Source organism: Lissotriton helveticus, chromosome 3_1, assembly GCF_964261635.1.
Source record: "Lissotriton helveticus chromosome 3_1, aLisHel1.1, whole genome shotgun sequence".
NCBI lineage: Eukaryota > Metazoa > Chordata > Amphibia > Caudata > Salamandridae > Lissotriton > Lissotriton helveticus.
This window is the reverse complement of record NC_136061.1, coordinates 963380682-963406890: the sequence shown is the minus strand read 5'-3', so window position 1 is coordinate 963406890 and position 26209 is coordinate 963380682. Positions and strand designations below refer to the sequence as shown.

Genomic DNA, 26209 nt, shown 5'->3' with positions numbered 1-26209 from the left:
GATTGATCTGAGCAGGGAAGCCCATCACGCCCCGGTGGTGTGGCCCAATGCTTTCTCACCTACTATGCCACTCTCTACTTGGCTCGGGCTCCTAGTCTCACTGTCCCAGAGCTCCTCCGGCATGAACGGTTCACCCTCCCGTGCCTTAGTGACTCGGAGGCCGAAGCGATTGACCTTCCGATCTCCCCTGAGGAGGTTCATGGCGCCATATCCCACATGGCGGCAGGTAAGACACCCGGACCGGACTGGCTCCCTCAAGAGTTTTATGCGTCCTACCCAGACACCCTGGTCACACCTCTCCAGGAAATGTACTGAAAAGTGGTGGACTGTTCAGAGACGGACCTGGCCACCATCGTGGTGATCCCTAAGTCTCAGTCCCCCTCGAACCGTTGCTCAGACTACCGCCCCATTTCTCTTATCAACTCAGAGCTTAAAATGTTCACATCTGTCTTGGCCAACCGTATACGACCACACCTGGCCCAGCTGGTCCATCCAGACCAGTGCGATTTTATGCCCTCCAGAGGGACCAGGCACTGCCTCCGACGCCTCCACCTTGCCTTAGCAAATCGGCACCTCCTGACCCCCTACTTACCTCTCCTTCTTGTGGACTTTGAGAAGGCATTTGATTCGGTGGACTGGAGTTACTTGGAGGCAGTGTTGGAGGAAATGGGTTTTGGGTTCTCCTTCCGCACTCTGGTTAAGACATTGTACAGCCGTCCTCAGGCTCAGATTCTAGTAAACGGTGCTCTGTCCCATCCCTTTCTTATCAGAAGGGGCACGAGGCAAGGGTGCCCCCTTGCGCCGCTTCTTTTCGCGTTGATCATGGAACCCTTTGCTTGTCCTGTTCTCTCAGAACGGTCTCGGGTGAAGCTGGCCCGGTTTTGTAGAGGACAAGATTGCGCTCTACACGGCTGACGTGTTGTTATTTTCAGCACACCCTGCTCGATCAAGGCCCCGATGCCTTCGGGCCTTGACTCTCTTAGAGCGCACCTCTGGCCTTCTGTTGAACCCGGCCAAGTCCATCTTGCTCCCTCTCCATCTCTCACAGGAGTGCTTCAACTGGCAGTCGACGATACCTATTCGGCGGCAGTCCTTCAAGTACTTGGGGATCTGGGTGGCCCTTCTCCCCGACCTCGCTTGGTCGCTTAATGTCACCCTGTTGGTTAAGCGGGTCCGAGCCGACCTCCTCAATATGGCTTTCACTAATAACGGCTAGACTATAGCGAGAGTCAAGATACGATCGGTCAACAAATCAGGGTAGAACAAGCCTGAATTTTTTAAAATAAAAATAAAAAATATTGTTAACCTACAGATGTAGCTTAGTAACGATTTGTCATTTAATTTGTATATAACCAGTTTGCATTTTTACGGAAAATATAAACATAGAGCCCCACGTGGTCTGTGATCCACATGCTGTTTAGCTATGCCAACCTGCTGGGAGCCAAACAGAATTATTCAGATAACCCCTGTCCACTTGTGTATGATATTTATTTGACTTATATTTGGTCCTGATGAAGGTGGTTTGATTAAGTTTCCACCGAAACGTGCGTAGACCATTTCTAGATATTTGGGAATCCTACCAGAGTCACATACATGAGAAGAATCTGATTGAACGCAATTGCACAACAAATTCAATTTTCAAGTGTCTCTGCAAGAATCATATAGGATCCCTCACATGGTTTGAATCCTTTCCTAATTTTTGTGTAGTATGAATGTTAGGGTGGTTGTACAGGTTTGATTGGTGAGAATGCAGGTTTGATGGGTGATTGTGGGGTTTCATATGTTCTTGTAAATTGTGTTTCAAGCTTGTATAATGACAAGTTTCACATGAAATTGTAAATATACGAATGCTTATTTATCACGACAAAGTAGACACATATGTGGAAAAAGAGTTAAAAAAATTAAAACATATTTTTATAAATAATAAAATGCAGTTCTATGAACTAATCATATTGTAAGAAGTTAATTTGGGGATATGTCTCTAATATGAGCCTTTAGGCCAACAGCAAAGCAAAGTAGGTCAGTACAGAGGTTTCTCCTTAGCCACACAAAACTCCTCCAGTCTGGATAAAATTAAACCATATCTGATTCAAAGGCTCCGTATGAAAAGAATACAATGTTCAAAAGATGGATTTTATTAGTTAAAAATACTATATTTTTTATCAACACTGCCACATGGCCTCTCTGGAATCAATATCCTTGTCTAGCCTATGACTACAGAAGTAGAACGAGTGATGGCACGAAGTGTGTCGGATTCGCTGACTTTTCTTTATTTACTGAGACCTCCTAACACTTATTATTTACTTTTAGGGAAGCTGATCTCACACCACAGGCCCCCTGTGCCACATTCTCTCTCACTTCCCGTCTCCTCCTTTCCAGGAAGTGCTTATAGCTGTTCAGGCTCTTATTTTATTCTCAGGGATCTACAATCCAACTACTCTTTACTACCTCACCTATAGGGTAGAAACTGTCTACTAAATGTCTGCATTGAAACTCCAGGGAAATTTTTATTTACGCCGGCATAATCTTGCATGATTTCCGGCATTTTACATTATGCTTGTTAGACGAAACGTACGATTTATGACATTTCACCACATCATGTATTTGGGATTTCATTCAGGTAAAAATCCTATTGCGGGAGCATGGAACCAACACTAAAGAACAGAACACGAATGGCTGTTTTTCGAGTCACATGCGATTTTGTTCTATTTTTTCAAGTGCTAAATTTGCTCTAGCATCCAAAACGGGTGCGAGGATGTTTTTTGTGACGAAAGCAACACAAAATGCAGATCGTGATCATGCAACCATTCTCTGCTGTCACTTTCAGGAGCTTTACCTCAGGAGTTACACACTTCTTTGATTGCTGACACACCGGCACCCCACAATCTCTTTTGCATCAGCTTCTTCAGCACCCATATGTCTATCACTTCATCGCTTAATTCTTGAATTCTTGAAGTTCCTCGTCAAGAAGCAGCACCATCCGCTGTAGAAGAGAGTTCCTCTTTCCTATAATATGTCAGATGCACCTGACATTTCAGTGTATTGATATGAGGGGTGTTTTTGTGTGTACAGTAGTGTACGTGAGCAGTTTGGGCTTCAGCTGGTTGGATTTCTCACTTCAGTGTCCCCATTAATCCTTCTACTGTTGTCTCAGGGTCATATTGGTGTGATCTTCCAATGCTTAAGTTCTTGACACCTCTCAAAATCTTGCCAGGTGCATGATCGTCCCTTTTACACCTTAACTGTGACAGAGATGCCCCACGTCAAGAAGATGTAATCCTGGAGTAGGATGGTCCCTAGATAAGGAATTCTTTTGTGCCCAGTTATTGTTAATTTGACACAGGTTGTTGATGTTGGTCCATCCAATGTGCCAACCTTTGACTGCCTGAAAATTCCAAAGGCAGGAGGAGGGCTTGTACGTTTCACTCCAAAATGTGGATTGCTGTTACCATTGATTTCCTATGATGTTGCAGCATTAGCGGAAGCCTATGAGCAGTTCAGCGATTTCATGTAGCATATGTCTATTTGAGTGCCTGTTGCCTCAATGGGTGTTTTTGAGTTCAGCGTGTGAAATTTGCCCAGCACATGTTGTTTATGGGTACCCGGATGTTCAGCAGAGAATTAGTTAGGTATTCTACCACCATTAGATCAACAGTAGCGGCTTGTCTCAGGCTGCTTCTCTCTGCCATCATGTATCGTTAGTAATCCACAATGACGAAGCATGAGTACAAAGAAGGTTATTGGCAGGTCATGCTAAGTTGCTCTTATTGCTAGCCAGCGGCGTCTCCGCGGCTATGGCGGAGGAGCCTCACCCTGCCTACTGTGAGCTCATCAGGCACACACATTCATAATAAAATGGTAATAAGTACCATTTTATTATAATGTGTCCCAGGCTCGGCTGTCACAGCGCGAGGGCAGGGGGCAGGGTTGATTAGTGCAATTACTCTATTACTTCAGCCGCCTGCCATTGTGAATGTCATATTGGCCGGCTGCCTACAGACGGCCAATCTGACCAGTGCACTTCAGAGCTAGCAATGCCAGGGCTAAGAAACAGCCGAGGGATTTCAGCCGCAAGACCCCAGCCTCAAAATGAGCACTGGGTTAGCCAGGATTGGTTGGTTTCATTTCCCAGAAGGGAGTAAGTCCGTCCCTTTCTGCCAGCCCAGCCCTAGTCCCTGTCGAAGAGAGCAGAGGAACAACAGGACCCTAAGTGCAAGCACAACAAATATGGTGAGTTTATTGGGCATGGCGCCCCGCCATATTTTAATGTTGCTGGCTGCTACTGTTGCTAGCACATTTTGACTTTTGGTAGCAATGGTGAGTCGTGATTTCGCCCTACTGTTGGAGTGTGTTTGGATTTTCAATCAGACTGGCAACTACTGCTGGCTGTACCAGGTTCCTACTGGCAGGACTCTCTGTGGGAGGATCTCTGTTGACCTTGTAAATGGAAGCATGGTAGCTCCTGGAGTGCTTGTGTCTTTCTGCAGGCAGAAGACAGAAGGCAAACATCTGCCAGTCTGCCACAATGAGGAAGAAAGATGTGTGACACACATATACGTAAAGTGAAAGGTCCCACAACATTGATGGCTTTTGTGGCATGGATCACGTGGTAATGGGAGAGAAAGGAGCTACAACCACGAAGAGCACTGCTAACTCCCACTCTGTATGCGCCTGACATTCTTCACTCCATGAACCAAAGAATGTCATTATTCCTTCTTACAGGTCCCCTAGAAGACGATAAGAGAGGCCATTTTGTTTCAAGGACAAGGCCACGCTCCAGAATAGTGCTACAGGCACAACTAAATGATTTCAGCTGGACGGATGGGAGAACCGTCTTTTCCCAATAGCCAATAAAGTCCAGCAATGAACTCAGATGGAGTCTTCTTTGGTTCTTTCTCTACATATACAGCTGCCTTCTGTTAGTCCACAAGAAGGTACTGAAATACAAGTCGCGAGACAGAATTCTTCTTTTTTCTTTTCAGGAACTAGGGCTCATGGAGGGGGAGGGGCATTGCCAGTTGCTCATGTAGTATAACCAGTTCTTAATTTGTAAAAGGCACAAGTCCCAGGGCTCAAAGTTTTGTTCAGTGGACTGTGGATGGTGCTCATGAAGGTGGGGTTGCCAAATATCAAGGCTGTGTAGTTTTGATTCCACCTCATGCCTCGTCAATCCATCACCTGACACTACCTTACTCCTTATCTCATTTACAGGTCCTTCTTTATCCCTGCTTTCTCCCTTTGTCAATGTTTTTGCTTTTTTTCTTCCACCTTCATTTCCCCTTTGTGTTTTTCTTTCTCTGGATTAAAGTTTGTTGAGGAAAAATAAGTGCAAGTCCCCAAAACTGAGTGTCTTACCTACAACCATCACTTCAAATTAAGCACTGAAAAAGATGCACTTTCAGAGCTCCCTGCTGGCCACTCCAACACCCCAAAATTCGGACCCCTTTTAATCACTGGGACCCTGGCACAGATCTGTATTGGCAGTGTAGGAGGCCTTGGACTACCTCCACGATGGTTACACTGGGTTTGAGGTGCAGAGAAGGCAGCAGTCAAGGCCCAAGATGGCAGCATGATGGACAACATGTAGAGAAGAACTGAGGGAGCTGACAGAGACCAATCCTTCGCACAACAGGACCTGAGCGGTGGAGAGAGGATTACAAGTGAGACTGGTCTGGGACTGCCTGCTATTAGTGGAGGCCAAACAAACGTGATGCTCCAGTACAGAGACTAATAAAGGCTTGCAACAGAGATCCAGGAGTTTGGGCTCAGCTTGGTACAAGAACTGGTGGCAACCCACTTAGAACATCAGGAACCCTGGGCAGAGGAGCTACTACCTAGTGAACTGAAATCAGTACTGATAGTGAACCAGCAGAAAGCAGCAATGTAATTTTGCACCCTAGACATTCCCCTGACAGGATAAGAGCTTTGAAAGACAGAGCAGAAGAGGCCAAGGGGCATTAACAAGTGCAAGAGCATTTGTGTTGTGGGACTATCTGAAGGTCTTGAGGGGACTTATATAATAAAGTTCCTAGAGAACTGGCTGGAAACTAAGGTGGTCCACCCCTCAGACCAGGGGTGGTGCACCTATTCCACATTGATGTGATACAGCAGAGAGCCTGAACACTCTGGCAATTCAAGATGTAGAATAGCAAAACTCCAATCTTTCCAGATTACAGGAGGTCCAAAAGCAGATCATGCTTTATGGGTTTTAAAATATGCCTGTAAGACATGGTGATCAGTTACATGCTGCTGTTCCCTGAAAATACTGAAGGTTAGAGTTGAAGACAAAACTGCTTCCTTTACAGAACCTAAGGAAGTGTGGGGTAGGCCGGATGCTTATGAAGTAGAATGTGATGGAGAATAGCTGGCACCCTCCCAACCACAGAGGAGCTAGAGGAAGTGAAGACCTAGATGCTGTGCAGCAAAACCACCCTTTGGAGGGCAAACCAGAGCTCTCCTTCTCAGATGCAGTTCACCTGCATGAAAAGAGATAAACCAAAAATTGAGGAAGACTCCAGAAAGGTAAGGTTTGTGCACCCAGAGATTTTGCCAAGGAGGACTTGGTTCTGCATCCGAGAGTGAAAAAAGTGGACAATAACTATTGCAATGGCATGGAAATCGACCGAAGCCCCTAAAGTAAATGGTTGGTGAAAAACAGTTGAGAAAGGACAGTTAATGACAGCATTGCCCTCCGTAGAGAAGAAAAAAATTGGGTTACACTGGCATCCATTAGTTCACCTATGGGATGGCGAGGTGGTATGTGTCACAGGCACAGGACAGGACCCGCTCGATGATCTGACTCACTAGGGGCAAGAGCATGAATTGAATAATGCACAGTTGCGGGTATAGGATAAAATGGAGCTATGCAACCATATAGAAGTTCAGAAGAGATGTGTGGGATAGGTGGCATGCCACTAACGACCCGTTAACTTCACTCCGAGGCGCTGTACCCAGCGGTCTTTATTAATTCTGCCTGGTGGACCTCGAAAGACTCTCCACCCTCATCCCCCCTGCCCCCCCACACATGTATGTTTTTCTTTTGGTTGTACTCTGTTAACTTGAAAGTAGACAATTGCTATTTGTGCATTCAACAGAGCATCAGCAAAGGTGCAATACAGGGAAACCCCCAGCACCACGCTTATTAACGAGCTCAACTATATCTAGGAATCCACAACTCAGTCAAGACTATGATTCAGCCAGATTTTGGCACTCCTTAGCCGCATGACTACAGGGGAACGAGGGCAACAGTCTCATGTCTCTCTCGAGCCAATGTTGTCCAGGGAAACTTCAGCGCCTGGGAGATTCAAGTTCTGGTGCAGACAGACACCGGTTTCGGTAGGCCTCGCGCATGCGCACAAGGGCGCCGTGGACGCGTGGTTTTGGCCTGGAGTAAATTTTCATTTCAGTCCTTGTTTATTTTAGTCTGTGGCAGGTTTAATGGCCCTCCTGGGCACAGGCAGCCATCTCATCCCCAGTCATAAGTGATACCTGCTGCGCCCCCCAGCTGCTAAAACCAACTAACAAAGCTCTCTTCACCGGAGCAGATGTTTCTGCTTTATGTAGAAGGTTCCCCAGGGGTGAGGGGGGCCCGCCTAGGGTTTTATCTCACTTTATTTAACCTGGTTAAGGAAGAAGGTGTTTTTAGTCAAGGGGAAAGAGAATGCATCCATTCATCAGGCGGGAGGTGACATTTGGCAGCTGACTTCAGCCCCCACCCCCTCTCCCCTCATCACCACCCCACGCCCGAGTTCAGTGTGGCACGGGGAATTAACTCGGGAGGGGGCTGAAGTTGAGGGGAGTGGGGGCGTTGAAGGGGGCGACGCCTTCTGCAAGGCATCCCCACTTTTACCAAGACGCCTTTTCTTATTTGTGACAATTGTTATTCACCGGTTTAATTACTTCTACAGTGCATTTTTTTGTATTTTTATACAATAGTTATTTCAGTGCAGACAATAAGTATATGTGGAATTCAGACTATGCAAGATAAATAGCCGGTGCTTTGAATAGTGGTACAGCATGAAAAACCTGGCACCCAAAGGAAAATATTGGATAGTTTGGTATGAGCAGGTGAAATTGTAAATGTAATTGAAACATTTCCAAACTCTTCCCGAGCTCTTCTGTGCCAGGGAATTATTTTGACTGCTTGAGCAGGAGTACTTTTCTTTATCCTTCATCTTTAAGCCAATAGAGAGTGTGATATTAAGTCAATGCTCTTTTTAAATCGCTGAAACGAACCCTGATCGAAAGGCATTGATTGATGACCTTAAACACCAAAAGGAGAAAGGAGGGCCTAAGGGGATGTTTATAGACCTCTCACCGCTACAGCCCCTAACTCAACAATATAACAACAGAAAATAGCAGTGGGTCAATGACTAGTTGACTCAAGTACGTATCTGGAACAGTTGGTGCCTAACAAAAAAAGAACTCAACTATGTGCAAGGAATACTAACTAAGGGTAAATATCCTTGGGGAGGTCCCCGAGATAGCCCAGAAGGACGTCTGGAGTACCGACCGGAAGTGCGGGGCTCCATTTACCTGAGCTGTGGCCAGGTAGGGTGGGGTGTTTCTCTCCTCCAAATTTGCGAGGAGAATGGAGAACCACTAGATACCCAGGTGATAGCTTCTCTTTTCTTTCACCTTTTTAATGAGCAGTCGCGATTATGGTCCTGAAGAAAGCAGGGGGATACCTTTTAGGCTCCAAAATAAGTCTGCAGAAACATGTTGACCGTATATAGGGATTAGTGGTTATTTGGTGAAGCCACTACTATCGCAGGCATTTTATTAATTTGGGAGTACCAAGGTGTTTAATAAAGTTGTTTATCCTTTCTACTACCCAATTTAATCTGACTACAGCACAGTTCACTTTTCTCACTTATCACATGCACTGCTCTATAGCTGTCTATCCACACCCTGTTATATGTGAACGTCTAACGGGTTCCACTGTTCAGTTCTTGCCATCTACAGTGGTCAAAACTTACCTTCCCGGTGTGAAGGAACCCAAATGATGAGCAGGGTGCCCAGGATCGACAACTGATGGGTATTTTTCCACACAGGAAAGATATTTTTTCCATACAGGAAGGCTATTTACCCTTAGTTAGTATTCCTTGCACATAGTTGAGTTCTTTTTTTGTTAGGCACCAACTGTTCCAGATACGTACTTGAGTCAACTAGTCATTGACCCACTGCTATTTTCTGTTGTTATATTGCTTGATGACCTCCATCAGTGAGAGAGGCTCTTTTCCAAAGGTCTGCATCAGTGAGGTGGTCCAGTTCGCCCTAAAATAAGTCTATTACCTGTTAGGAGCTTGGTCTGAATTTTTCTACCACCAGGTTTGTGGAATATCCATGGGATATTTGCATAGAGGACAGGTAGCAGTATGAATCAATCAGTCCTCCTCACAAATAACCAATACAATCCACTGCACTGCTTCTCCACTGCACACCTGTGAGTAATGCACAGTCTGTGTGAACTAAGCTCACCACCATACGCAACAGTCTGATAGAGCGCAGCTTTGCCATTTCGATCCACAGGGCCATGGAAACCTCATACCTCCTAAAGAATTGTACACTTTGCCCTGCATTGGCAGATCCTAAAGGCTGACCTTCCAGCTGTTCTCCTTCTAACACAAAACATAAAACATTCTGATTGCTCTCCCCTCTCCTTCCGCTCTCGCATTCTCCCTCGTTTCTCTCTTTCCAGTATTTTGTTACATTTCTTTCCATTTATGGTCAAATTAACTGCACTCAGATTCTAAGCAGCTGAAGTAACTTGCATGAAATCTAATATTTTATATGATAACACACCCACCGAGAGCACTAAAAGAAAATATCTTTTGCTAATTGTGCCTAATCAGGCATGGCCCATCCAGACAAAGTACTAACACCTGTGCAAACCTGGCAGGCAGACCGAGGTCAGGGCTGGACGGGAGTCCGTCTCACTCTAAACAGACATGGGAGGCTCTGTCAACTGATGTCTACAAATACTGCACAGTACATGTGTTGCATATTCCCAAACACACAAATGTCCGAAGCTCTGTAGATAACAAAGAAGATTGTCAATAAGATGGCTGCCAGCTTTTACCTCTCCAGTTGGCCAAAACAAGTAATACTGCTGTAACCATGATCTTTTACTGGTTTAAAGACTAAACAATTTTACAGCACTAGTTCTATACACTATTACAGAAACGTTAAAGAAAAAAGAACTAAGTGCTAAAAAAGGAACCTTGATATAATAGTTTTCAAGCAATGTCTAAACAATGCTAGCTTGTACTGGAAATGTCTGTACAACAAACCATTGTCGCTGCCTAAGCATGGTGAGAACAGAAACATTATACTGTTATTAACTACGGCCAAAGACAAGATTTTGAAGTGAGAGTATTTTATACCCTACGTTTGGAAGTCAGGAGCAAAATCAGGAGCAAAAATTGATTTTAAACAGAACTCAAATATGTACGCATGTTGCCTTTTGTAGTGAAAACATAGCTACACAAAGCAGTAGGCTGCTCTAAAGGCTAAGAGGGAGGGTCAATGTGGGACAGTGATTAGCATGGAGGTAGTTGCAGTGTCTACTGTCTTTGCTGCTAGTAAGTGATGTGATTGTGCATTACAAAAATGCCACTTAACAATATCAATAAATCAAGTTTCTACTTATTTTTCTTTAAGGCTCACTTCGAATGAGACAGAAAGAATAGCAGAGCCCCTCCTGGTGATTTAGAAGTGCTAATGCCACTGAGTTGAAAAGATCAGTGAAGCAGCGTGCATGCCAATACGAGTGGGACTCCATGGTGTCCATTGTTGCCTAGTATGATGCACTGTGGTTATTCTGCGCTACGTGGTTGTCAGATTTGTTAAGTTCCAGCTTTAGGAGCACAGGCAGTTAAATTGTCTGGTACTCTTTCTATCCACTCAAAACGTGATCAGCAAGTCTACCAATGTTGCAAGCCAGATCTATTGTTCAACCAAGTTCGACACCTTGGCATCATTGACCGTCAGTGCCCCTTATAGCCTAAACATGCTCGTATTCATGTATCCAGTCAGCATAGAGTCCAGGAATCTTTCTCTAGTGTTACATACTGCCAAGCAGTGGTCATTGCTTCAAAGCACACCACTCAGTTATTTGAAGCACCCTACCGTCTTTCCACTATAAAGTGGTATATTTATTACCCCATGGGACCCAGTTTGCACCCTGATATCCGTGTAGGATTTTTCCTCATTATTTAAATATGATAGGAAATATCAAACTTGCATTTTTAATACATGACATTGGGTATCCCCCACCACCTTTCCATTGCATTGAGCATACCGTATCTAGATGTAGCTCACATTACCTTTTTCTTAGACCCTCACTAGCAACTGAATGCAATCTTTTTGGTTGAGCACAAGGAACAAGCTGAATAAGGTGACTAGTTGTTAATGGAGGTGATTTTGAGTTTGGACGAGCAGGAACACCTGCAGGAATCCCAGGTGCTCCTGCAAACATGCAGCGCTCTTGCCCCATTTAGAGGTACGAAAACCAATGGGCTTCCTTCAGTGGAGTCTCAGTCAGCTCTGCTGATTGCAACCCTGAATCATTGGGCCATAAGCTCATAGTGGTGGTTGCCACACCCTGTTGTGTATGTGTTTGTGGAGGTTACCATCATGGATTTACCTGCCCAATGGCCCCTACGTGCAAGAAGAAAACTCTCTGTACAACATGGCCATTTTTTTATTTTTCATCTATTAACCTCCGCTTTGGAGGCTTGTTGCTGGAAAACAAAAATGTTTGCCAAGCGGGAGAAACAAACATGGCGCCTGCTCTGTAAAAAGTTACAGACATTAGTGAAACTGCTGCACCGGTGATTGAAGAAAGTCTTTATGTGTCACTGGCAGGTAGGTGGAGCTCTCTAAATAGTGAGGTGGTCCTTCCACAGTGCAGTGGTGGCCATAATCTCTTAATCTGTAATCTTGATTAAATAAAATGTTCCTTTTCCAACGAAGTAGGAGGAAAAAGTATCGGTAAGAGGTCTTCTTGTTCTTGTAGAGTAACAGTTTATGTGTGGGATGGTGGGAAGTAACCATCTTCTTTCAGGGCATTTTATAAATATTATTTGATGTTAATGTTCATGCCGGTGTACAGCATGTATCTGGGATGGGAGCAATGGAAGGGTTGTAGATAATGCTGGGAGGTTTAGCCTCAAAGAAGAAATCTCATGTTTTGTGGGCCACGAGGCCAAGGGAACCGGCGATTTCTTATCGACAGCAGAAGAGGTTTTCTTTCAAGTGAACTGTTTAGAGATCTTTTCTGAAGTGATTTACTGACATAAGGTTAAATTGTGGAGGTTTGTTGTTCCAGCTGAATAGTTTCAGTTTGATTGTCTTCTAGCCTTCCTTTTTACACTTGTGATTTGTGGGATTGTCATGGCTTTTTGTGTTGGCTTCTTGAGATGCTTTGTGTGTTTGTGAGATAGGGTTATGTTCCAGTTGTTACAGACTTGCAGCTAATGCAGCAAGCCTTGGAGATGGTGAGGGTCTGGAGGTACAGTGAGGGGTTGAAGTGTTGTGAGCTTTCTCCTTTGGTCCTTTGAAGAGGTAGCTCGCAGCATGCAATATGCACTTTTGTGGAGCGACATCCTGATACTAGGTGACGGGCACTGGGAGGGTCGCTCTTCTTAAGCCAAAACCTGTAAGATACGTTTTTATTATTTGTAGTTTGCAGAGTTCATACCATGCTGTCTGATGTTTCTCAAAGAGAGGAGGACCGCATTCATGAGGTTTTGCCGTAGGGCAGCGTCGAAGGCCTTCCTGCTGCGCTGCCCTACGGCAAAAGAAAAGGTTTGGAATACGCTGTATCTATCAAATACAATGCATTTCTGTCCTTTTCCCTGCGCCAGAGCATAATGGGCTGCTGTGCGCCAACGCAGGCACCTTTGCACCATGGTGCAAGGGTGCCTGCGTAGCAGGGATGACTATTTTTGTGCAGTAAGGGAAACCTTCCTGGACAAAAACAATCACAAGAGCCTTTTCCCGCTTTCTATACAGAAAAAGTACAAACAAGGAGAAATAAAGGTATTTCTCCTCATTATGCCTCCCTTATGCCTCCCTTAGGGAGGTGTACATTTTTGGGCGCTGCCTCAGAGTTACGATTTCTCGTAAATTTGAGGCAGTGTCAAAAAGCCATGGAAGTTGCTGGGAACGGCCCCACCAACACCCATTGAACGCCCCTTCAATGCAGAAAACTGCGTTAAACTCAACAATATTTACCAGGCAGCATTAAGCCAAAAAAGCGTGCCTTAGTGCTGTCTTATAAATATGGAGCAGGCTGCTGCGCCACGGAGTCACAAAAAGTGACGTTCCAGCAGTGCAAGTGGCCTCATAAATGAGACCTGGAGTTTTTAAGGAGAACCACAGTGAGTAACATAATATCATATCCCTTTCCCCACTGAGTCCAGTTCACAGATTGGCTGTTTCTAGAGCCACGTGGAATTTACAAAAGACAATCCCTGGAGCATGGGTGGGTTTGATTATTCCAGAATTAGTATGAACCAATAGTCGCAGATCCCACTGAGCTACCTGTAAAAACACCCTGATGTGATTTACTCTCATGTGTTGGAATGCTTGCACTCGCTTACGTCATTGTGACTGGTTGACTGCTCCAAAGTCAGTCAACAGAACACTGCCCAATGATCAGAGAAGAGTTTTACAGGAACAGTGTCTTACCCTCTCCTGCGCCATATCAAGGATGGACATTTAAAAACTAATATTGCCATCATTTTCTTCTTTGTCCTTTCAAAGGCTCTCGCTGCCACTGATGGATCCTTTCATGGAGCGGAGAACAAAGCGGCCAGTGGACCTCAGTGGCCCGCCTGTGAACTTTCTAGAATTGGCACCCCTTCCCTGGTCATCGAGTGTAATGGGCCCCATCATAGGAACACTGCCTTCTGAACACACGTCGTGCACATTCCCACACGGGATGAAATGAACACAGTCCATGGTACAATAATAAACCAGCCACCCCACAGAGCATGAAATCATATTACATCATGAAGCAACTGCCTACAAAGAATTACAAGTAAAATGATCCAGATGAAAGGGCAGCGAAACAGAATGCATTCAAAAATAAATAACTTCTCACCAGGCAAACCAGCCTAGCCCAAGGCTTTGGCCCCCACCTCCTTCCTCTCGTAATACTGCGGCTTTCCGTTTGCGTAAGGATTTAAGTTGGTATAAGGCGCCATAGACTGTTGGTACGTATTGGCTGTAATGCCACACTGAATGTCATAAAATGGTGCACACTTATGTCATCACAATTACAATTGTGCTAACGCCTGAAAATAGTGCTAGGGGACTCAAATTCTTGCTCGCCAACTTAATGTTGGTGAGTCAAGTGAAAGGAAAAAATTCCACCATGCAGCAGTTGGCAGAGTTTTGCTGGAACTTTGCACTCCAAGCTGAACACCGAGAGGGCAAACTTTTGCAAACTCTTCATAATGGCCTTATTAAACAATAGCTAGCCTTTGCCCTTTACTTTATTTCAGTCATGAAAATGGAATTTATGTGTACATATATCCTGTCTGTACTTACTCCACTATACAGTTTGTAGGTTAGCGGCAGGTTATTGTTTTATAGTTTCTAGGACAACCAATCTGTACTGATTAGAGAACTACAAATGTTCTTACAGTTGTTAGGTAGGTTAGTACACCAGAACAGACCCTGCTCCCTACTTCCCACTCCTCGCATTATGAGAGTGGTACTGGGAGCAACCCTTCTCACTCTCTGATGGACACCCTAATAACATTATCATTGACCTTTCCACACCCATTAAAGCAATCTTTATCAAATCACCTGCATGTCATGATCTGCATTATGCAGCTATTCTAGAAACCTGATATCAAATACTGTTAATTCTCCCTCAAGAGATCATACAGTGCAACCAATGCATTCAAGGGTTCATCAAACATGCAGCAATTGTGATATTCTGTTGACATTATGAGAAAATAATTCAGGTCTCACATGAGACAGGTGTATTCAATGGGTTGTCTGGAAAGAAACCCTGAGGTGTCTGCCGTAGAAGATCTGTGCAGTGACATTGGTGGAACGATGCTCATGGTGCCTACAGTTTGGAGCACTCTTGTAGGTCTTTAATGGCACAATCTCTTCCTAAGAAGGCTGAAGTTAGATAATGCTCTGGACAGCAGTAGCACTGGCTTGATAAAAAGCAGTAGATTAGGCAGCACATTCCCAGAATCAGGAGGCTCAAACCAGTTCTCCAAAATACCTGTTCTGGTGTCTTCTCAGCGAAAATGGCGATTGATCCCCCTTGTTCTTCATCAGGAAAATCTGGGAATTTGCCTGTCACATGCCTGAAGGGGACAGAAGAGAGCAATGTAAGTTACAAAATTAAGAACCACGAAATATGACCAGGGCAAAAGCTGAATGTGACTAGTGTGTTGTTAGGCATAACAGTCACTCACTCTTTTACTAACTCACACACACATTGAACTCCAGTCCTCTCAGCCAAACAGAGGCAAGGATAAAGACTAGGTCTCACAGTCAGATGATCTATAACTTGCATATTTTAGGGGTTCAGCTGAATCCATATTTTAGGTGAAGGTGGTAGCTGTGGTATAAGCAGCAAAAAAGTCCTGGCATATACCAACTGTGCCAGTGATTAGCACCCCTTCCCATACCAAAAGACAGTCTGCAGAAATGTTGCAATGCTCAGACTCCTGGTCCATCCATTTGCCTTCAGATGATTCTGAAACCAAAAGTCACCCTCGTGTAAATATGCCCCAAGTCCCATACATTTAACTTTCCTATAGAATCTAGTCATTCGTGGTTTTCCATTGACCAGCAAGAGACATTCAAAACCCACCAGGGACAACGAATCACCTCCCAGTGTGCACTATTTGTTATGCACAAGACTCGTGTGTGACTTATATACTACTTTATACTGGCAGTTCTGCATGCTTACAGTATCTCAGAGGTCTCAGAACACACTGAAGCAGCCACAAGGCAGCACGTTGGTACTATGTAAAATAACTAAGTACTCGTGCAGCTCTGGCTTTGGTATCAACCAGAATGGTTTCTCCAAAACTATCTGGGATTACCATAGTCTTTTGATCAGGTTTAGGATATTGCAGCATTCTGCAGGTCTTGTTCTGGTGCCATTAAATAAGAGAATCCATGTTTTATCAGCTATATCAGTAGCGTTTTAGCTAATAATTATTTTTAAGTCCCTGCTAGCATTCAAAGCGCTGTGTAATAGAACGTTTGGGTTTAACTGAGCAAGATCCTGTTTTGTTGCAGGCTTTACGTGAAAAATACCATCAAAATTTTCAAGGAAAGCCTGCTACAAAACAGCCTCATGCTCAAAGTCAGAACACTGGGGCCGTATTATGATAAGGGACCCGGGGACGCAACCGGTGTGCCCCTGGGGCACTTTGGTTATACAAATGGGACAGCAGACGCTAGTACATCCCCTTCTGTAATACCAGGGAATGAATCGGGGGTACACGCAGGTGGACGGCATCCACCCACTTATTTCACAGGGAGTACGCCGTCCACCCTGCCAAGAACTTGGGCCCAACTTGTCCCGGTGTAATTTCCAAAAATCGGGACACTTTCAGCAGCGCCTGCACGTTGCCTGCTTCCCATCTGCAACAAGCAACAACGTTCAGGCGGCAAGGGATGGGGATTTCTTATTTGACTCCTGCTAGGCCCATAACAAAGGCCGAATTTGAGGGGTCATCAGGCCTCCTTTTGTTCAAGTCTCTTGGCTGGGAGCAGTCAGGAGTCTCACACCTGATGCAAATGAAGCAAAGAGGAAACAAAGGCTCACACCTTGTTAGCACTTCACACATACTTAAGAGAGGCAGATTTTCACTTCCAGGTTTAGGAGCTATGCATGCGCTGTAAGAATATCAGATGTGTAGGTCTTTCCGAGTATTCACACAAAGCAAGTTGTATTTATATAGAGCTTACTTTCTTGTATAGCCCTACTCATTCCAATGCAGGTTGTCAGAGCTCTTTACATCAACACATGAATATTACATGTACAATAAATTCTATAAGTTTGTAAATGAATGTATTGTATTGTATTGTAATTGCATTTAGATAGCGCTTTCTACCCCTGACGAGGCGTGGAAGCGCTTTTTCGGCGGGTAGAAAGCTACTCCGGACCCATAGAGGATTATTGTTGAATTAGTATAGTGAACCATGCAAGTACATTTTAAGTGGTGGATAGGTTAGTCAGTTATTTGCATTTGGAATGATAGCAGCAGGATAGAGGAGGACAAAGGTTTGTATTTATTTATCGCTCGTTTGTTGACGCATGCTATTGAAGAAGCCTATAAAGGATTGGTGGTGAATTAATATGGTGATATATGAGGTAATTTCAGTGGTGGATATTAGTCTGTTACTTGGAGTGAGAAGGATAGCGGATGGATAAAAGGGGAAGAAAGATTTGCATTCATATAGCACTTGTTACCCCTGATGGGTGTTGAAGCGCTTTTCTGGCGAGTAACACGGCACTCCGGAACCTATAAAGGATTAGTGTTGAAAATTAGTATAGTATAAATATGAAGTAATTTGAGTAGTAGATATGTTTTTCAGTTATTTGGGCAGTATATTAGTATAGTTGAATATGGAATATGGAATTTGAGAAGTGAACATGTTAGTCTGTTAATTTTGATTGAAAAGGATAGTGGAGGGATAAAAGAGTGAAGGAATTTTTTTGTTTTAAGGTATTAGCAGTAGGAAGAGGCTTTTGGATGAGTAAAAAGGAGTTTTGGAGGGAAGGAGTCAGAGGGGAGAGTTTAGAAAGGTTTGTTTTAGGGGATCGGTGTAGTAAAAAGAGGTGTCAGGTGATGCAAGAAGGGGTAGAGCAGGAGAGAGTCTAGAAAGGGTTATTTTGGCGATCATAGTAGTGGTATGGGGTTTGGGACAAATGAGAGAGTGGATGTAGAGGATATATTGATAGATGTATAGGATGAGAGATAGGGTAGTGCATTGGAAGAAGTAGTAGGAAGAAGTTTGAGATGAGTCAGAAGGTTGGGCTAGAAGATATATTGAGCGAAATATAGACTGAGAAATAGGCTAGTGCATTGGAAATGCTAAATTAGAATAAAGTGTACAGGCTGTGTTACATAAAACTAGAGGATTGCAAGGTGTAGAAGTCACATATCATCTTCCCAAGCTCACTGTGCTATTGTCCTTCCAATTTGCTCATACGTGCACATGATAGACCTGCTAAACATACATGTGAGGGCTTTAGATCTGATGTCACTTCTGTGATGCCTCATCCTTTAAAGTCGTGGCTTCTGATGCCACTTTCTATGATGTAAATTCCTGTGATGCCATGTGTGATGTTGTGTGCCGTGATGTTGTGCATGATGTTGTGTGCTGTGATGTTGTGCGCTGTGATGTCGCACCTTCGCATGCCATGATGTCACTTGCATACTGCCAAACTAGTCCAGTCCCCCCACTTCTTTTTTTAGGACTTGTGTCCTGTGTAATACAGATAACACTATTGCACATGTAGCGGCAGCGCTATCTCGGGAGGGTGCTCCCTCATTTGTATGAGCGCATGGCCCCATGCGAATGAGGGAATCACTTTGCCTCTGCTCCTGCGCCATATTATGGTCGCGAGCGCAGAGGCAAACATTCCTTCAGGAGGCGCATTGAAAGTGTGCCACAAAAAAGGTTGCACACTTTCAATGTGCCTCCTAAGAGTAGCCCGCTGGAGGGGATAAAGTGGGTCCCATGGATTTCCCAGATGTTCCCTTGCAGGCGGGTGCTGTCACTCACTGCACCTACCTGCAAGAGGATCTCTCTCCCCAAGCAGGTTGCCGCCAGCACAGTGAAACACAGCTTTAAACAGCTGCTCCGTATTTCACTTGAATGCTCTGTCCCCAAGACAAATTCATGGCTGCTCTGGGGGCAGTGCATTCATATTAATACAGCACAATTTCCCTGTTTGCACACGGTGTACCTATTTAAAGTTGCACCATGACGTAAACAGGAAAAGTGTCCCACATATGTAATACAAACCTTAAAAATAGCGAAAAGGGAGTGGAAGGAAAAGTTTTGGGCGGACCTTCTGGATGCTAGTCAAGGAAAGGATGCTAGGGGCTTCTGGAATTTGGTGGGATCCAGGAACAGACCTGAGGGCACGTTGAGGACTTGTACCATCCCGGCCCAGATCTATCTATCTATCTATCTATCTATCTATCTATCTATCTATCTATCTATCTATCTATCTGGGCATTTGTATTGCGCACTACTCACCCGGAGGGTCTCAAGGCGCTGGGGGGGGGGGGGTCCGCTACTGCTCGAATAGCCAGGTCTTGAGCTGCTTCCTGAAGGCGAGGTGGTCCTGGGTCAGGCGGAGGTGGGTCGGAAGGGAGTTCCAAGTCTTGGCGGCCAGGTAGGTGAAGGACCTTCCTCCTGTGGTGGCTCTTCGGATGCGGGGGACGGCGGCGAGGGCGTGGCTGGTTGATCGAAGCTGGCGCGTGGGAGTGTAGAAGTTGAGGCGGCTGTTGAGGTATCCTGGTCCTTGGTTGTGTAAGGCTTTGTGTGCGTGGGTGAGGAGCCGGAAGGTGATTCTCTTGTTGACCGGGAGCCAGTGCAGGTCTCTCAGGTGTCCGGAGATGTGGCTGCGGCGGGGGATGTCCAGGATGAGTCGTGCTGAGGTGTTCTGGATCCGCTGGAGTCTCTTCTGGAGTTTGGCGGTGGTTCCGGCGTAGAGGGAGTTGCCGTAGTCCAGACGGCTGGTGACGAGGGCCTGGGTGACCGTCTTCCTGGTCTTGGTGGGGATCCATCCGAAGATCTTGCGTAGCATTCGCAGGATGTGGAAGCACGACGAGGAGACGGCGTTGACTTGTCTGGTCATGGAGAGGGAGGAGTCCAGGATGAAGCCCAGGTTGCGTGCGTGGTCGGTTGGTTTGGGTGTGCTGCCCAGGGCGGGGGGCCACCAGGAGTCGTCCCAGGCAGAGGGTGAGGATCCCAGGATGAGGACTTCCGTCTTGTCTGAGTTCAGTTTCAGGCGGCTGTTCGACATCCATTTGGCTACTTCTGTCATCCCTTCGTGCAGGTTGGTTCTGGCGGTGGCGGGGTCGTTGGTGAGGGAGAGGATCAGCTGGGTGTCGTCGGCGTAGGAGATGATGTTCAGGTTGTGCTGGCGTGCGATGGCTGCGAGGGGGCTCATGTAGACGTTGAAGAGAGTTGGGCTGAGCGAGGAGCCTTGAGGGACGCCACAGATGACTTCGGTGGCCTCCGATCTGAACGGGGGGAGGCGGACTCTCTGTGTCCTTCCGGTGAGGAAGGAGGTGATCCACTCCAGTGCCTTCTCCTGGATTCCGACGTTGCTGAGGCGCTGTACTAGGGTGCGGTGGCAGACAGTGTCGAAGGCCGCGGAGAGGTCCAGGAGGATGAGGGCCGCTGTTTCTCCCTTGTCGAGCAGGGCTCGGATGTCGTCTGTGGCTGCGATCAGGGCGGTCTCGGTGCTGTGGTTGGCTCGGAAGCCAGACTGCGAGAGGTCGAAGGAGCCGTTCGTCTCGAGGAAGGCGGCCAGTTGCTTGTTGACGGTCTTCTCGATGACTTTGGCCGGAAACGGGAGCAGCGAGATGGGGCGGTAATTCTTGAGGTCGGTAGGGTCTGCTGATGGTTTCTTGAGTAGAGCGCTGAGTTCGGCGTGCTTCCAGCTCTCCGGGAAGGTGGCGATGTTTAACCACTTCAGGGCCTTATATTCACCGGTAGAAGGATCCCTCAATGAGCCATTTTCCCTTGCCCTTTTGGCGACCCCTTCACTCTACGGGAGGTTGCGAATGTAATCAAGTCCCTGGTACCCTTGAAGGCAGCCGGTCCTGATGGGCTCCCAGGGGACTTACTCCGAGCCTACCTGACTGAATGGGGTAAATTGGTAACCGCCCTTTTGAATGACATTTTGGAGGGAGGACCTGTCCCTGAATCATGGAAAGGGGCAGAGGTTGTCCCCATATTTAAAAAGGGATGTCGGGACAACCCTGGGAACTATAGGCCGATAAGCCTGATTGACTCGACACAAAAGGTGGCGGGGAAGGTGATTCTGGGGAGGATCCTTCACTGGGTGGACGAAAACCATATCCTGTCTGATTTTCAGGCGGGTTTCCGCTCAGGAACGGGGACCATCGAACAGGTCTTCAGACTGATGCTATTACATTGGAAAGTGGTGGGGCTGGGCAAAGGCAGTCTTTACTTGGCCTTCATTGACTTAAAGACTGCCTTTGACCTCGTTCCTAGGGAGGAACTCTGGAGGGTTCTGCAGGGTCTTGGGTTCCCCCCTACATTCTGTCGCTCCTGATCAAACTCCACACAGACAATTATGCACAGGTGCGTTGGGGCCAGAATGGGGAAAAGACTGACAGGATCCTGGTCTGCAGGGGCGTCCGACAGGGATGTGTGCTAGCTCCCACACTATTTTCCTTGTATCTAAATGGTGTGGTAGAGCACCTGCTTCAAGAACCAGCAGATGCATCCTCCCTGGGGGGAGTACGGATCCCTACCCTGCTGTTTGCGGACGACACCCTCCTCATTGCAAAGACTCCCCAGGGTCTCCAGAAGCTTCTGAATCGTTTCCAGGAATTTTGTTCGGCCAGGGGTCTGGTGATCAACGTGGACAAAAAGAAATACCTGATCATGCACCCACCTCGGAAATTAGGACGCGCACCAGTCTTGAACTCCGTCCCTCTCGAGAAAGTCTCTGAGTTTGACTATTTGGGAATACGCATGAGCGATGCTATGAGCTGGACACCCCATATCAACAAGATGGTTCTTAGCCACAAAAGGGTGGGGGGTGCGCTGTTAAAGGAGTATCGCGCTTCATCCAAACAGTCCGTGGCACCAGCAATCGACATCTACAAAGCAAGAGGAGTCACTGCAGCATTATACGGGGCGGAGCTATGGGGTCTTTGTAACTTGGAGGTTCTATCCAAGTCGGAGAGTAAATTCCTGAAAGACCTACTGGCTCTCCCCCTGAGCACCCCAACAGTTCCGGTGCTCTTGGATGTGGGTTGTAAATCAATCAGGGACCAGGCTCGCCTCCGGCCGCTGCTTCTATGGGCCCGCTTGTGGAGGGTCCCAGAATTGAAATCATATGCCGATGGGCTGTCTGAGGTGATGGAAATGGGGGGCTGGCATAAGATTAAGTGGCTAAGGGATATCAAAAACCTCCTGGGGGAACTGGGTCTGGGGGCTTCTTGGGCTACAAAATCTGCCCCACCCAAAGCTACCCTGAAAAAACTATACTGGGAATGGGTCTCCTCTCAACTTATCGGTAACTCCCGTCACTGCAATTCCACCGCAGCTTTTTTAAGAATCAAGAACGTGGTGGCCTATGAACCCTATCTGGATTTGATCACCATGCCAATTTATAGGGCTCGTTATTTTAAGTTTAGAGTGGGCACTCTTCCGATAGGGGTTCTCCTTTGCAGATGGAAAATGCCTGTGCAGCTTTTGCCATTTTGTGCCCTCTGTTCCACAAGGCCAGAGATGGTGACACATATCCTTTTTGAGTGCCCCGATTACTCCCGACCAAGGAGGTGTTTGCTCAAACCTCTATTTAGACTATTAGGGACATGCCAGCACTTGGCACTTGGTGGCGTTACGTATTTTACTAACTGACACTTCTCCCCCTGTAGTCTGTGGTGTCTCAAAATTTTTAAGATGGGCTTGGTTGATTCGCTCGAAACGATTGTCCATTACAATTTAATTCACTTTTAACTAATTTATTGTATGTATTAATGGCATTTTTTTATTCGGTCTTTTATTCTGTTTTTATTCTTGAATGCATTCTTTTAAATGTTGATCTGCAGTCTTTAATATGTATGTAATGCTTTTAAGATATATCTGCATATCGAAATAAAGCTATCAACCAACCAATGTAATACAGTGCCTGGTTTTCCAGCTGTATCAATACTATTCGGAGAGGGAATAACACATCAAAATTACTGATGCAGTTGCAATGGTGTCCAAGGAAGTAAATGTGCTTACTTGGCTAGAAGATGGACTGTAAAGAGCCAGCTATACAGTGTTGTGAATTTAGTAATCCTACACAATAGTCATTGTGACAATAGGAGTCTTGAAATGCAATTGTGCTATCCACTTTGTACTACTTTGGAGTTACCACGAGTCACTGTGCTTTCATCTGTCGAATGCAGCTGGTTTTATCTTTAGAATCTGAGACATTACAGACACTGCATGGTTTGTATAAAAAGAAATAAGAGCATTGGCAAAAAATTCAGGAGTCCATCAGCAGCTCTTCCGAATACGAGTACTGCTGAATACCAAGGCTGCCTAATTTTAATTCCACCTCAGGCCTCCCTTTTCAGTCTCTTTGTATTCTTCTTTCATTTTCCAAATCTTTTTATTGTGCATTTATCACAGATAACAGAAACGTATGGGAAAATACAGTCAACTGAAACTCCCAGTTGCTTCAGTGTGCATGAATACAGAAGATTTCTGATGACTTCTACTGACAAGGAGTGCATAAGTCCTTGTCCCAAGGGAGACAGATTTCTCCACACTGTACCCGTACAGTTTGAACTCTGGCGAATGTCTATTACCCCTATGGAGCCCAGTGGTTACAGAGTCTGCCACTTGGACTGGGATCGAGGGGCGGCGCCTCCGTGTGTGAGCGGATGTGCGTCAGCCTGCCTGCTGTGAGCGCAGTAGGCACACATGCATAAATAAATGGAATGTCAAATGCCATTTTACTTAAATGTCGCAGTGCGAGGAAAGGGGCAGGGCTGAATCCTGCAATAGCGGGATAACAGCTGCCCCTGCAGTGCACATGTCAGGTTAGTAGCTCTATTGCTATGCCCAACATGACATGCGTACTGTTAACCCACCAATCCCCTGGCTGTGAAACAGCCGGAGGATTGCTGGCACAGACCCCTATTCTCTAAATGAGCGTGCTCCCACCAACCCTGGAGCTGCTCTCAGCATGTGAACAGCTCCAGGATTGGTTTTATTGATGTCCACTGAGCAGGAAGGAAGTCATTCCCTTTCCTGCTCGTGGACGCTGATCGGGGAGAGAGGTGCGTACCAGGGGGAGCAGCATATGGTGATTTTGGCACCGTAGTGCCTCACCATATTTAGGTCTCGCCTGTCGATGCGCATGCGCATCGAGCTTGCGAGCCTATTGCGGCTTAAACAACTTTTAACTAAGCAGCAAGGAATCGTGGCGATTCCTTGCAGTGCCCGTGACTTTTAAGCTCAATGCGCATGTGCATTGAGCTTAAAAATGCGTGCACAGCCGCAATCACCGTCAGCCGCATTCCTCCGACACCTTTTGAAGTGAAGCTTAGCTTCACTTCAAAGGCCCGGCTTCTTAACACCCACATGCCGCTCTCCCCGCTCCGCCCCCTCCCCTGCCCGCCTTGTGCATTTCTTTCTCGGCCTTTAGTCGTCACTCTCCCTCAGAGCCTCCTCTCCACCCCCTCCCCTGCTGCTCTTTCACGCCCCCTCCCCTGCTGCTCTTTCACGCCCTCTCCCCTGCTGCTCTTTCACATCATTTTGAGCGCAAGTGAAAATAGGGCTGGAAATTTTGTTGCAGGGCTCGTTTTCATTGCTCATCATTGCGCACCTTTTTATTAGCTCAGCAACGAGCCCCACAGTTTCTTTTCAGCATTCAAGGACTCTGGCATGGGAAGCCTCAAGAACAGCGTGCGATGGCAACTCCTCCCGGTCTGGCCTTTGCACCCTATTGTGGAATTTGCGTCCCACCGAAGCCCGCCTCACCGGCTCTTCCAGCAGGCTGCTTCATGTAAAATCCCCCCCTTGCTCTACTTGTAATCACTTGACTGTAAGGGACGTCTGCAAATAGCAGTACACAACACAGTAAAACCAACATGCAGGGATTGGCAATTTAATTAAACTCACAATCTCGGATGTGCAGCTTGGGGCACTGCATGGTCTTTTGTTATGAGAAGCCTCGAGAACAGAACGCGGTAGCCCTTTCACCCAATCTGGGCATCGCAGCCTAGTCATGGAATTTGCGACCTGCTGAAGTTCCACCCAACGGCTCCTCATGCTGGCTGCTTCACAGGAACAAGCCTCTGCTCTATTTACAATCACTTGTTTATTTACATGACTGCCACGGGAAAATAAAGACGCCGATCAAAGGGGGTGAATAGAGAGGACCCTATTCCATTTACTGCTTGTTCTGAACGCCAGTTTCACTTTCGCGGTTGCGTCACTTTCACGGCCGCGCAGCCAATGCTTGTTTTTGTGAGCTTGGGAACTGAAGACACTGATTGCTTGATATTTTGATTTTATTTGTATTATGTTATTTATAGTATGTGCCTTTCCTTCCAGCTATCCGCTGCAGAAAGCCTGCATTCTTCCTTGTTTTAGCATTCTCCATTGTGTATCTCTCCTCTCGTGCTGCTGCTTGTTCCCGTGTGCGCCTCCCCACCCCATTCCATGTTGCACTTGCCCGTATACTTCTCCATGTTGCTTCCACCCTCCCCTGTCGTTCTGTGCCCCCCTGCCCTCCCGTGTGTTGCTTCCTTGTGTCACCCTCCACTTGTTGAATCCATGTCCCCCGCCTTCCCTGTGCTACTTGCGTGCCCGTCTGCCCTGCCCATGTTGCTTCAGTGACCACACCAGCCCCCATATTGAGTCTGATCCCCCTGTTGCTTCACCCCATTACTTCTGCTCCTGTTGCTTCCTCTCCATTTACACCCAATTAAAAAAAGTGTTTTGTTTTTAGTTATTGATTTGAATTTCTACAGTAACTAAAAAAAAAATATTTTTGTAGAGAGGATGCAGACTGCTATGTAAAAGTTTTTTGTTTTACTTCAGCCATGCTGCACAGCTTCAATGATGCTGCACAGTGTGGTATTCAACCATTGCCAAAGCCAATAAGTCACAACGATGATACCTATTGACTTTGCCAGTGTTTGTTGGAGTTGCCTTTATACAATGTTTAGGTTACAGTGTAGCATTGTAACTTTGAACAAGGAGTGCTTGGTTAGGTTGTGATTTAACCTCGTCGCATTCAAAACACAATACTCCCAATAAAATTTGTGCGCTTTTAGTTAAAAGCATGAAAATGTAACCAGCCATAAAAGTGAATGTTGTTTCAATTAGAATTTTTTATTTGAAACATTTGGCCACCACATTTAGGTCGTGGCCGTTTTTTTGTTTTTATTTTGTTTTTATGGTCTAGGCTTGCAATTAAAAAAAATGGCCA

The 26209-nt window shown here is 46.1% G+C and overlaps 1 protein-coding gene across 1 annotated transcript in view; it reads right to left on the bottom strand.

Annotated features, from left to right (window-relative positions):
• DRC11 (dynein regulatory complex subunit 11) overlaps nt 1–26209 on the bottom strand; it is a 951413-nt gene that overhangs the window by 529234 nt on the left and 395970 nt on the right. The window contains exon 7 of the mRNA XM_078681371.1: nt 15254–15338. Coding sequence (XP_078537497.1) covers nt 15254–15338 — 85 coding nt within the window. The remainder of the gene's footprint in view (nt 1–15253; nt 15339–26209) is intronic.